This window comes from Chanodichthys erythropterus, chromosome 13 (assembly GCF_024489055.1).
Source record: "Chanodichthys erythropterus isolate Z2021 chromosome 13, ASM2448905v1, whole genome shotgun sequence".
In the NCBI taxonomy this organism is placed as follows: Eukaryota; Metazoa; Chordata; class Actinopteri; order Cypriniformes; family Xenocyprididae; genus Chanodichthys; species Chanodichthys erythropterus.
The window spans coordinates 13633992-13648122 of NC_090233.1; the positions used below are offsets into that span (position 1 = coordinate 13633992).

Consider the following 14131-nt stretch of genomic DNA (forward strand, 5'->3'; position numbering starts at 1 on the left):
AGGTGCTTAAACGGGCGCGCGCAGACCGTCGATGTCGATATCGTTTGGTATTTAAATCAGTGTTTTTCCAGGTCTTAAGTCTAAAATCCCCTTAGAATATAAACTTATACCACATAGTATAAGTTAGTATAGACCTTATATCACATAGTTATGCACGAGTAATATAATATTCTATATTTATTTATTCTTATTTATCATTTGTATAGTAATAAATACATAACTGATAAATACCAATGCTAATAATAAAGAAATCAGTCAATGATCAACCATTTATATTGTTTTATTGTGACAAATAAGTTAAAGCCCCCTTAGGCAATAATTTTATCCCTTAAAACTCATCTTTGATCACCAAAATACTGAGCCCCGCACATGAAATGCAAGAAAAAAAAATTAATTCTGCGAATGATTTACTTATTTGTTCCCTCGATTTACTAAATCGTGCGCACAATTTACATGATTAATTATTTCATTCCCTCGATTTATAAATCATGAGCATTATTTATAATTCGAGGGAACAAAATAGTAAATCGTGCACACGTTTTAGTAAATCGAGGGAACGAAACAGTAAATCGTGCGCATGTTTTAGTAAATTGAGGGAACGAAACAGTAAATCTTGCGCACACTTTAATAAATCGAGAGAGCGAAATAGTAAATCGTGCGCACGTTTTATTAAATTGAGGGAACGAATTAGTGAATCCTGCGCACGTTTTAGTAAATTGAGGGAATGAATTAGTAAATCGTGCGCACAATTTAGCCTACTATTTTTTCCTGCATGTCATGTCCGGGGCTCCGTACCAAACTGACTTATCGAAACTTTTTTTTTCTGTGAAAAAATGTTCTTCATGCCTTAAAATAACTTGAATGTAACTCTGCAGTTCATTTAGTATACGTGGATCCAACGCAAATTAGCCCCACCTCCACTCACGCCAGCTCAGAGATCCACTCGGTCAACTTACTGAGGTAAATGCAATTGCTCTTTACAATAATGGTAATTAATATGATAAGCCTTTTGCTTGCCTACGTTATCAAATAGCTAATAATGTGTTGCTAATGTTAGACAAACGTAAATTGAGGGAACGATACAGTAAACTGTGCGCACGTTTTAGTAAATCAAGGGAAGGAAATAGTAAATTGTGTGCACGTTTTAGTAAATCGTCTGCACATTTTAGTAAATCGAGGGAATGAAATAGTAAATCGTGTGCACGTTTTAGTAAATCGAGGGAACGAAATAGTAAATCGAGAACAAAATAGTAAATTGTCCGCACGTTTTAGTAAATTGAGGGAATGAATTAGTAAATTGTGCGCACAATTTAGCCTATTATTTTTTTCCTGCATGTCATGTCCGGGGATCCGTACCAAACTTGAATGTAACTTTACACTTCATTTAGTATTCGCAGATCCATGAATATCCAAATTAGCCCCACCTCCACTCACGCCAGCTCAGAGATTCACTCGGTCAACTTAAGATAAACACAATCGCTCTTTACAACGCTAATTAATATGATTAGCCTTTTGCTTGACTAAGTTACAAAACAGCTAATAATGTGTTGCTAATGTTACACAGTCTGCCTCAGCATCCTTAGAAATGCTTTGAACAACTTTGAATATCAGTGGAGAAAGGTTCATCACAACATCGTACCTAAATCATCGTACCCGCTATTCTGTAAGTCTAGTGAAAAACTACTGTGGGCCTACATGAGGTAACCCACAATGGCACCCGAGTGGGTTTTCCTTTTTTTTGTGTGTTTTCACACTTACTCACCACAATGAGCCATGGTTTGATCTCGATATAACAGTCTTAAAGTTAAGACATCTCTGTTGTTGAGAAATATATTTGTTGTAGCTGTTATAGATATTTCAACAGAACTACACGCCCCATAATGCGTGCGTCGAGAGCGGAAGTGACGTCACAGGCGCTCGGAGTAGAGCAGCTGCAGCTGATGCGGTGACACTCACAGCGCTGCGGGACGGAGGCTGAGCGCGGCACCGGCGTGAGGATGAGGATGGATTATAACTGATGAAAAGAGCTAGACGGGGCAATGATGGGCTGTTCATCACAACATGTATGTTCGTGACAGCGGGACTGATTTATCCATCGCTCATGTTTATTCACGCGGGCTGATGAAGTTCACCTGGATGCTGCGGCGGCGCGCGAGACGGATCGTTCACTCATTAGTGCGCGAGAAACTGAACCTCAAGGACAAACTCACTGACAATGTGAACATAATGACTTTTCCAGCGTTAAAAATCATTTATTTCCCCGCAACATGCCAACAGTACTCTGAGCCGATGGGTTTAACCTGTTTGTTTTAATATAAAACCAGCTGTGATGACGTTTGATGACGAACCGTTTTAACGGTCCGCCGATGACGGAAAGTTGACGAACATTGTTTTTATTTCTTTTGTTTTCTTTTCTTTTATGGTTGAACGTAAATAAGAGTTACTGAGGCGACGCTGCGACGCGTCGTTCAGCGTTTGAGAGCGATATTGTGAGGGACAGCGCGTCGCGTGCGTTATTCTGAGGGTTGATGTTCTGCTGGTCGCTCGTGCTGCTTGTGATGGGCTGTATTCAGAGTATCAGATGCAAACCCAAGAGTTTCCGCGACAGCGTCATGGTTCTGGAGCTCAACTCCTCCATCGACTCGAACCCCACCAGCATCGACGAGTCCTCCAGCGTGGTGCTGCGCTACCGCACGCCGCATTTCCGCGCGTCCGCCCGGGTCGTCGTGCCGCCGGTGGCCGGTAAAGAGAGCTGGACCGTCGGCTGGATCCAGGCGTGCAACCACATGGAGTTCTACAACAAATACGGATCGAAAGGGATGTAAGTAAACCTGACATTAAACACAAAGTTTAACACTATAGTGCAAGGGTTTGGTGTCCATGGGAAAAGCTGAGAGAAAAAAAAGTGTAAAAAAAATGCAAAAATACATAATAAAAAAGTAGTAAAAAAATATATTTATTTAATAATTATGTTATTTTTATGTATATAATTATTTTTCACAGTTTAAATTGGGTCTTTATATATGAAAATATAAAAATGATCAAATAATTTAAATAAATATAATAATGTGTGTATATATATATATATTAGACTTGTGCCGTCTGAAATTCTCTTCTAACTTAAGCATTTATATCAAGCTCATATGTTTAGGTCCTTTTCATTGCCATTAAAGTGAAATAACTGAACATAAACATTCACTTAGAGGCTTTTGAATCGGAAATATAAAAATACATAATAAATAATGTATTAAAATAAATAATAAAATACATATTAAAATAAATAAATATATTTAAATAAATAATACATCTAACAGTACTAGTGAGTAGAAAAAAATGTCACAGAAACTAAATATTTATAATAATTCACAGTTAATAATTATAATTCACAATTTCAGTCTTTTATATATGAAAACATACAGTAGCTGGCTTTTAAATTTTAGGATGGGCTCATATTTGGGGTCTGTGGCATCTAAAAGATTGATAACCCCTGCTATAATGATCATAATCGTAATTATTTACAGAAACGGAGAGTAACACATTGAATCAAACTTGAAATTGTGATGTAAAATGACTGAAATATTAAAATGCACTATAATGTGTTTGTATGTGAATGTTTTTGTAAGAGGAATTACTGGGGAAAACATAGTAACACTTTATTTGTGTCCTTGTTACACGTTACATGCACTTACTATAGTAACAACAGTAAATTATGCATAATTACATGTACATTAATTAATATTACTCACTACTTAATTGTACAATTTCAATATAACATGGACACCCATGTGTAACTAGAAACAATTACTGTAATTACCAGCAGCTCCACAGGATAATTACACATTAATTACATGCAGTTTATTATCAGTAATGTAATTATGTTGTACTCTGTCTGTTGGATTTGTGTTTCTTACAGAGTAATATTTACTATAGGGTTAGGGTTAGTTGCATGCATGCATCATTTATTGTTATTAATATAGTAACTACATGTGGCATGTGTAACAACTGTTATTTGTGTGCAGCACATGCTCTTGCTTTACTTTCACAATCTCACACATTTAAGAGAACAATCAAATATCTCTCTGTCTAAATGTGACCACGTTTACTGTAGGATCGTCATTGTAAAGCATGATGATCTGACCATGCAACAGAAGCATGTCTCGTGGCATTACAGCACATCGTTAGAGGTTTCACTTGTCCTACTTCCTGTTGAAGAGGCTATGCTTTGCCCTATTTCCTGTATGAAACGAAAAAAGCCTCTTAAGATGATGTCTGGAGACTTTAAGATAAGCACATGCTCAGCCTTCATACATTCCTGGAGAAAACGAGCACAGAAATTAGACGCATTTAAAATAAATGACGAAACGGCTGATATTAAACGTGCACACTGTCTCCTGAAAGCAAAAATACGTTGTTTTCTAATAATTTGTTCCACTTCCTTTTGCAAGTTGATGACATCATATCCTATATAACAGCTCTTTATAAAAATAAACTCGAGTGAGTGAATGTAATGTTTTCAGACATGTAATTGCATGTTAATTGCAATTAAATGTATTATAGTATAAATTTAAATGAAATGCAGTTAGCTGAACTTTTAAGTGTTTTTGACCCACTTAATTGCAACCTTATATTTGATTACATTGTTGTCTTTGAAATATGGTTAGAATGTACTGACAAGCACACATTTGTAATGATGAAATTGCTATTTAGTGCATTTAAAGTATATTAATATGTAAAATTGAATAACAATAAGTTATATCTGGAAGAACGTATTTGATAATAGTGTTGAGTGTTTATTCCACAAACATTACTGCAGATATTATTATCATTGCTTTATTTAGTTCCACATTTTGTCCTTTTTGCAATTTTCCAGATGCTCTTTTAGGACGTTACAGCAAATACGAGTCCAGCCGGAGAAGGAGCTTTACGTGAATCGCGTAACAGCGGACGTGACGCTCTTGACTGATATTTCAACTGCTGTTTCAGCCTGATAACGTTGGTCCCGTCGAACATTTACACACTTCAGCAAGCAAAAAAAAAAAGTTTCATATCTAGCATGCTCTCTCTTCGCTGTCTGATTTCTCAGGATTATAATATCAACAGTGTCTGCTTACACTCCAGATTATTATTTTACACTAAGATGAAGTGGGTTGTTTTTGTAAGGTTAATTGGCAGATCCAGGTTTCTCTGAGACGTGTTGAGCTGAAGCGATGGTGGTTTGAGCCGGAAACCACACCTTACTTAACGCTGCTTCTTTCCTTTGGCATTGAAGTGGGTTTTGTTCCAGACAACATCACCTGACGTGTCAGAGATAAATATGAACATTAAGAACATTAAAACAGATTACGAATGCAACCTTAAACATCAAAAGTCATTTTCTTTTTAGTCATGCAAAATATGAGCAGGTATGTATGCAGAGCCATAAAGCACTACATTGTTTTAACCCCATTGTAACAGTGATTTGAATAAAGTAAAATAAGAGTAAAAATATAGCTGCAAGCAGCAATTAAGGGGCCAAACACAACAGAAGCAAACAAGGAAGTAGATCAACAATGTCATATTGGACTATGATAGCAACTGAGACAAAGACATTGCATGTCAATTTTGAAGTCAGTCAGATCAATAGAAATGTAGTTAGAGCCAACTTCATGTTTTGTTCAATTATAGCGCCACCAAGTGTGTCCTCAGAGAGACCCCATACATAAGCGTATCAAATTACCCACACCTGACTTTGATTGCATTTTTTTTGCCACTTACTATCAAAATTTTGACATTTGGCCATTAGCTTTTAAACAACAACCTATGTTTCTGATTTTCCTATGGTGGTTTCGTCTCAATTTGACTAACTAACTAAGATATTCGTGAATGTTGTTTAAATGCTAAATCATGTTGCACTAACCATAAGGCGAAACCTAGCATGTTTGGTATCATTGGACTCAGTAGGGATTCAGGAATCTATGGAGATGACTCCCGTGAAAATAAGTCAACCACATCCAAAGTTATAAGCATGTTAATGAATTCACCACTAGGTGGCGCTGGTCCGAAACTTCTCAGTCTCCTTCAGGGCATCGTGCCATTCATGCGTTCGTAAAATACAGCATTTTACTACAAAATTCAAAATTGCCGATATGAATCTAACGAGACCACTTTTTCCGTATCTCTGGACCAGTAGGTGGCGCTGCGCCGAAACGCAGCATGTAACCTCAGGTCATGCTTGTGATGACATGGACCATGTTTGGTTGGAATATGACAAAGCGTTGAGGAGCTTTACGTCTATTTTCGCAAGCGCTGCATAAAATTCGTTCAAGTTTTTCAAAAACAGTTTGACAAATCAACTTTTTGTCGGCATTATCTGAAAATGATCTGGTTCAATTTTCATGAAAATTGGAACAACGGCCTAGGAGGAGTTAAAAAAAAGTTTTTTTTTTTTTTTTCTGAAAATTCAAAATGGCAAAATAAAAAATCGGAAAATAAAATAGTCTTGAGCCAAAAAAATCAGAAGGAAAATATTTAGTTACAGTTCAAAAGTTATTAGCAGAAATATAAGTGCAAGTTTGGACAGTTGGTGGTGCTAGAGGGATCAAGTTAGAGACACCGTGGGCCAGATTTACTAACAGCTTGTGCAAACCCTCTTTTGCGGTTAAAAACCTACTGTCGGGATTTACTAAAGACACGCAGTGCAAAATTAACGCTGAAAAGGTGAGTTGTTTTTGCGGTTGACCTTATTGCATATGCATTTGTAGCAACATTTATGGGAGGGGAGTATTTAAATGAATCAAGCAACATGATTTACTAATGTTTGAGCTAGTCAATTTTCCTGGTATTTGTGCCATTATTTAACGCCCCAAAAAAGCATGTATTAACCCATTTTGCGACATGGCTGCATGGCACAGACAGCTTGTGATAGAAGGGAGAAAATATTTTTCACTCATATTAATTTCTTTGGAATGCCAGAGGAAGACGTTATCCGAACAAATCAGGCCCCAAATATGCTATGGTGACAGTTCAGACTGGCCTCTATCAGTGTGCCAGATTTCAAAACTTCAACTGCAAGTGGTTTGTGGGCTGCCATAAACATCCATAGGGGAAGAAGAAAAAGTAGAACGACAGCGGATTCAATAGGTGCCTACACAATTTTCGATGCTTGGCCCCTAATAACTACTGACACACGTTTTGTTCTATATAACCCATTAAATGACATGCAAGTTGACTGAAATTCTATTAAAAAACAAAATGTTTAATTGTAAAGGCATTACTCATCCAACTATCAAAGTTCAGTATGTTGGTAATTATATGAGTAAGACGTGTAAGTTAAAGCCCAAGGCTAATCCTTCTACAAAAACCAAACCATAACTCTCATTTACATCAATTAGACACTATTAAATTTGAATATAGACAAGTTTTCTCATTTGGGCACATACAACGTAAGCACACACACACTTCTGGTTCGCTATCTTTGGGGACTCTGCATAGACTTAATAGGTGTATATACGTTACCCCTATTCCTACCCATCACAGACAACTTTCTGCATTGTTTGAATACAAAAAAAACAAACCGTTTAAGCCATTTGACTTGCGCTTATGATCACACACTATCTCACACACACACACACTATCTCTCACACACACACACTATCTCTCACACACACACACTATCTCACACACACACACACACACACACACACACACACACACACACACACACACACACACACACACACACACACACACACACACTCTATCTCTCTCGAGTGTTTCTATTCTTATTCCCCTGATGATAATCAAAGCCCCCTCATGTGTTCATGTCATGTGCCTCTTTCCCATGATGCACTTCTGCTGATGCATGAGTTCTGGGAGAAAGGTCATGGTTTTCCTGCATCAGGGAATCGATAGCTCTAGCGTTTGTCCTGCCATCACCCGCGCCATGTGCTGATTCTACTGTACGGTGAAGGTCATTGAGAGCATCGCTGCTTAAAGGCACAGTACACCACAAACGAGACGTCTGCCATCACTTACTCATCATCATGTCGCTTCAAACACATCTGACATTCTCTCTTCTGTAAAACACTAAAGAAGGTGTTTAGGAGAATGTCCACGCTGCTCTTTTTGCTGTCAAATCTTGTTCAAAACTATGAAGTTGGATTTTAGTACATTTAAAATATGGTTAATTATACATAGATACATAATACATATTTTTAGAAATGTACTTTTAAGATGCAAACAAGTGCTGTTTAATACAATTTAAGTGCACTTCTTTTTCACAAGGGTAGAGATTAACACAGAACACTGAGTCAGAATATGATGTGACCCAATAGAGATGCGAGGGTTTGTTTTTTATGAAAGGCCTCTTTTGTTCAGGCTCCCTGTTCTATGTTTAACTTCCTCTAAATGCTGGAATAAAAAGCATCTCTTGCCTTTGGCGACTAGTGTTCTCGTTTCCTCTAGAGTCAGTGCGCTTCATTCGGCCCAGTTCCCTCGTGTTTCCGCGCTCTCATCTTCTGGTGTCTCCCGCAGGTCCAGCTGGGAGCTTCCGGATCTCAGAGACGGAAAAATCCAAGCCATCAGCGACTCGGACGGTGTCAACTACCCATGGTACGGCAACACCACCGAGACCTGCACCATTGTGGGTCCCACCAAGAAGGACACCAAGTTCACCGTCAGCATGAACGATAACTTCTATCCCAGCGTGACGTGGGGCGTCCCGGTGAGCGACAGCAACGTTCCCATGCTCAGCAGCATCTGGAGGGACCAGAGCTTCACCACGTGGCTGGTGGCCATCAACCAGGCGTCGGGTGAGATCCTGGTGCTGCAGACGGTGCGCTGGCGCATGCGTCTGCACATCGAGGTGGATCCGGACAAGCCGCTGGGACAAAGAGCCAAGCTACGCGAGCCGATCGCGCAGGAGCAGCCGCAGGTGCTGGGCAAGAACGAAGCCATCCCGCCCAACGCCATGGTCAAACCCAACGCCAATGACGCGCAGGTGCTGATGTGGCGGCCGAAAGCGGGCGAGCCGGTGGTGGTCATCCCTCCTAAACACTGAGACTGGGACGAGCTTCTACCTGCAAAACGGGTCGGGAATCACTGTGCTAAACGCCACTGCAAAATATAAAGGCTTTTTTGTGGGAGAATATTGCTTGACGAAATGCGATGTCTCTGACGAATGGAAAGAGGGTCCGTCTCAATCAGCACCCTAGTTGACTGATCAGGGTGGTCGTCTCAATTGCAAATCCTTCCAGTGCACTGAAACTTTTGTTTCCTTAAAAAGTCCCACTTCAGAAACATCTCCAGTTACCTAATGTAACCTCGGTTCCCTGAGAGGAGGGAACGAGACGAAGATATCGCTATGAGGAAGGAGGGAATTACCCCGATAGAGTCATCTTCGACGATGCAACGAAAGGGAACCATGTTCCATTAATGGAAATTCTGAAGCGTGAAACATAAATTGCTCAAATCAATACTATGGAGCCCCTAAAGGGACATGGTGATGGAAAAAATATGAGATGGGAGGAAAAGATATACATTAATGCTTTTGCGTTCTCTTGCAAATCTTTTGCGTTTCCCAGAACAACTTTACATTCACTTCCAAAACCTGTGCATTATTTCATAAAACTTTTGCGTTCGCCCGAGAAACTTTGCATTCACTCGCAAAACTTTTCCCAGAGAAATTTTGCGTTCACTTCCAAAACCTTTGCCTTCCCGCAAGAAATTTTCCATTCGCTTGCAAAAGCTGTTCTCTAGTAAAGCGTTCACCTGAGACTCTTTAGCCTCGCTCAAATCAGATTATTTGTGTATCCGATTGGAATCTGATCTAAAAATTTTGTGTATCGCAAGTGTTCAGATCTGCATTTTTGTTTTCCGGAATATCTGCATTGGTTTCTATGACGTTGCGTTCATAGTTATACGCCAAAAACAACAACAACAACCACAGCATGGAGGGGTTTGCAATACAGATGTTATCTTATTTACATCATGACAATGTGTAGCCGCTGGCACTGGCGTTATGATAAGGCAACGGCAGAAACATGGTAGGATGGTATGAGCGACTTTATTCCGTCCTGTCGTCTCCGCCGGTCGCAAAACATGTCTCAGTTATAGCCTAGCTAATTTCTGCTCATCCGGCACATTGCAACAACACAGCATTGTTTCTGCAGCGACTTTCAGCATGTTTCTGTTGCGTGAGATAGTCACAAAAACCATGTGAAATCCAATCGGAACACTCAGACTGAAACAGATTTCCAGAAATGTGATTTGAATAGGATTCCAAACCAGCTCGAAACGCATTTCATGAGGTATTTGGCCATTCAGACTTGCTAAATCTGATCGGATATGCACAAAAATCGGATTTGGACTGACAGTCTGAACAAGGCTTTTGTGTTTTGAGAAACTACGTTCGCCTCTTGCGGAAACACAAAGGTCTTGCGTTCGCTTCCAAAACTTTTACATTTCTCAGAGTAACTTTGCATCTGCTCGCAAATAACTCAAGTTTTGTCAGTGAAAGCAAAAGCATTGACATATAGTTTTTCTGCCCATCTCATAGGGGACATGTTTTTTTTTAAACATCTTATTTTAGTAAAGTTCAGTCAGCTTTATTTATATAGCGCTATACAATACAGATTGTTTTAAAGCAGCTTTACAGTCATAAACGAAAACACAGGCAGGCAGTGAACATGATCTAGCTAATTTTTATAATTAATTTACAGCTGAAAAGTGTAAAAGGGAAAGTATTTTTCATAATGTACTTTAAATAGCAGGACAAAAAATAATGTCAGAAAGATATCTGTGCTGCTGTTGTTCATAAATTCCAGTAATGACGTTGTCAGTCATCAGTGTGTAGTGATTGACGGCCTAGGGAGCTGGAGAGCTGATTGAGACGCACCCAGACTGTTCAATTCACGCTGCCTTAAGTTTACATTGCTTTCACTGCAAACTTTCGCCTTAAATCAAGTGCAATGCAGTAAACCTCGCACATCCTACCTGTCAGATGGTAGAATTTGCACTGATCGTGTCCCAGTTAGTCCTCGGTCTGAGGGGACGGCAATGAACCAAACCAGGACACCAGACCGGAGCGGGACGCCGTTATTATGCATTCAGTGTTTTCAACAGGAGCTTCAGTGTTTTTGTTCCCCGTCGACCAGCCACTGATGCACTTCTGCTGTATTTTACAAGAGCGGAGAGTCCAAAAATATATATTTTCTACTACATGTGAGTTGTCAAGATGTCAAGACATCGTGGCCAATCAATAGAGTTATTACGAACGAACGCGCAAACAATCAGTTCTCCTGGCGTTTGAATGACGGGCACGTATATGTGTGAGGCGACAGAAGCGCTGAAGGCTGCATCTGCTCTCCTCATTGATCTCCTCCTAAAATCAAACACAATCAGCAGAAGCTGTGTTTTCCGACTGACTGCTGCTCGTGTCCAGGCCACAATTCTGCACAAAATCAAAAGAACTGCACATTATTTTCATGACAGTTGAGTGCGTTTCCTCCTCTCCTCGCTGTCATACAGCGATGTTTATTGAAATCAGCATCAATGAAGGGCAGATACCACTATAATGAGCACTGGCAGTCCAAACTTTGGAATAATTAATAATCAGCATATTAGAACGATTTCTGAAAGGTCATGTGACACTGATTGGAGTAATGGTGCTGAAAATTCAGCTTTGATCACAGGAATAAATTATAGTTTACTATATATTCACATAGAAAACGGCTGATTTACATTATAAAATATTTTAAAAAATGTAACCATAAATGCAACATTGCTTATTTCAAAAATAATAATAATAATTCCAAACTTTTGACTGATAGTGTATAAATACTTTAACATTTAAATCTATTTTTTTGCATTGCAGTGTTGGAGAATTTGAGGGCAAATTTGCTTAATATATTAGTAAAAATGGCAATTATGCACACTTTTGATCCATTCTGAGCTCAGTCAAACTCAGTTATAAGATAAAACACACTTCAGCGCTTCCTGATGCCATTTGTTGTTGATCACATTGAAGGCCTTATACACTGAAGGTGTTGACGCTACAAACTGGTCAAGACGGATGAGCCTTCATGTTGTGACGCCTTTAGTTAAGCTGCTGACATTAAACATGCAGTCGAACGCTGAGCAACAGTGATATGCACATGTGGCACAAACACCGAGCTTCATTACAAACCTCCTCAGCGTTCAGTGCCGGACGTCTCCGCCATCATTTGTGTCATTTCAGAAAATGCTTTATTTGATGCTCATGTGTGTTTGGTACAATCACGTGATGTGTGAGAGAGAGTGAGTGTGTGTGTGTTCGCTTGTAGACAACATGACTGAAGAATTATATTTAAGATTTCTGATGTTTGTACCTCCAGAAGACTTTTATCCATCATTATTAAACGTTCTTGTTCATGTCAAGAATCCTGCGCTACATGATTCCTGCTGTTTGGCTTAAAACTGGGGCTTTCAAAGCAGTGTAAACATTAAAATGAATGATAAAATAGATTTTATTTAAAAACAAATACAAATTGGATTACACTAAATAAAATTAGATTAAAAATATTAGCAAATAAATGATGCATCTATGGAGTATGATGCTATAATGAGTGGAAAAAAATGTAATAAGTTACAATATATTAATAATATTAATTTTTCCACAATATAAATTGGGCCGTCACAAGAAATTTTAGGATGCAAGATGATTATCATATTTTGGGGGTCTGTAGTGAACAGGGAATGTTCTCAGAATGTTGAACAAACGTTCTTCCAGTAACGTTAATAGAACGTTTGTTCAGTGATCTGGTCTTTAATAACGTTCTCAAAATATATTATTTATACATCGTTCATGGAGCATTTTTTCTGAAACATTTTTGTTTGTCTAACATTTTTTAGATGTTACTACTTGTTTCAGAACGTTCAGAGAATATTTAAGAGTCACAACAAAGACAATATATCCACAATAAATCATTAAGTTTTGGATATGAAATTGTAATGTTGAGTTCCTTCAGCTCGATTAGCAGCACGTGTTTATATTGTATGTGTGTGTACTTGTACTGATATCTATGAAAGCTTGTTTCTGCCATGAAATAAAAATAAAAAAGGTAATTGCAACTTTTTATTTCAAAATTCTGATTTTTCTTTCTCAGAAATGTGAGAAAAAGTCAGAATTACGTGATAAAAACTCGAAACAAGAAAAAGTCAGAATTCAAAATTCGCAGTCGCAATTCTGACGTTATAATTTGAGAAAAAAAGTCAGAATTGTGAGAGATAAAAAGTAATTCACTTTTTTTATTTTGTGGCGGAAACGAGCTTCCATGGATATTTTGTGAGGACCGGGTTGAGTTTTAGACCATCAGAGTGAGGACACGGAGTAAAATGAGGAGATTTTGGCCGGTCTTCACTTTAAAGGTCTGTTTGAGGGTCAAGACTTGGTTTTAGGGATCAGGTTGTAGGGTAAGGGTCGGTTTAGGCACTTCGTTGTGATGGGTAGGGTTATGGTAAGGAGCTGGAGATTGCATTGTGTCAATGAATGTCCTCACAAAGACACGTACAAGAGTGTGTGTGTGTGTGTGTGTGTGTGTGTGTGTGTGTGTGTGAGAGAGTGTGTGTGGCGTCAGACTCTGTTATGGGGCTGTTTTGTTTTGGTTTTCTCTTTTCAGAAGGAACAAAGGCTTTTCGGCTTGTTTTATAGCTTTGACAAATAATACTTGAAAAACAGAAGTGGGAAACATTTCAAACTGTGAAGATGCACATTGCAAATACAAAACATTCAAAGACAGCTGAACTTTTCATGAAAAATAAAACTGTGAAATTCAGAAGTCTCCTGTCTTTCATTCGTCTGTCACGCCATCTCTGCATTTTGTTTGTTTGTTGTGCATCTTTGATGAGTTTAAAGATTACAGATTAACACTTTAATGAAACTGGCAAGAGCTGTTTATCTGAAAGCACCAAGTAATTCTTTTGTTTGCAAAAAAAAGAGCTCTATTTGCTCAATACTTTTTCCTGTGCAAAACGTTTGTTCTGCAAATATATGTGGCTTGGATTCAACTCCATACAAGACAGTTTGATAAAAAAGCAGAACAGAGTTTGTAACATGATTCATGTCTGATAGATGTTCTGCATTCATAACAAAACTCTGCAATCCGAAATAATAATT

At 38.6% G+C, this 14131-nt stretch overlaps 1 protein-coding gene across 2 annotated transcripts; it reads left to right on the forward strand.

Moving 5' to 3' along the window:
* The first annotated feature begins 1956 nt into the window (after positions 1–1956).
* On the forward strand, positions 1957–12970 carry fam78ab (family with sequence similarity 78 member Ab). Of its 2 annotated transcripts, none has more exons than XM_067405788.1 (2): positions 1957–2821; positions 8512–12970. In XM_067405788.1, exons 1-2 carry the CDS (start codon positions 2529–2531, stop codon positions 9035–9037), a joined length of 819 nt encoding a protein of 272 aa, XP_067261889.1. In that variant the 5' UTR covers positions 1957–2528; the 3' UTR covers positions 9038–12970. The 2 variants fall into 2 exon arrangements, with proteins under 2 accessions (XP_067261889.1, XP_067261890.1); XM_067405789.1 differs by having other exon boundaries at positions 2685–2821; positions 4871–12970.
* The last annotated feature ends 1161 nt before the right edge of the window (positions 12971–14131 follow it).

Coding starts and splice junctions, on each gene's coding strand:
- fam78ab (XM_067405788.1), top strand. CDS start 2,529: ATGTTCTGCTGGTCGCTCGTGCTGCTTGTGATGGGCTGTATTCAGAGT. Junction 2,822..8,511: donor AAATACGGATCGAAAGGGAT/GTAAGTAAACCT, acceptor TGTCTCCCGCAG/GTCCAGCTGGGAGCTTCCGG.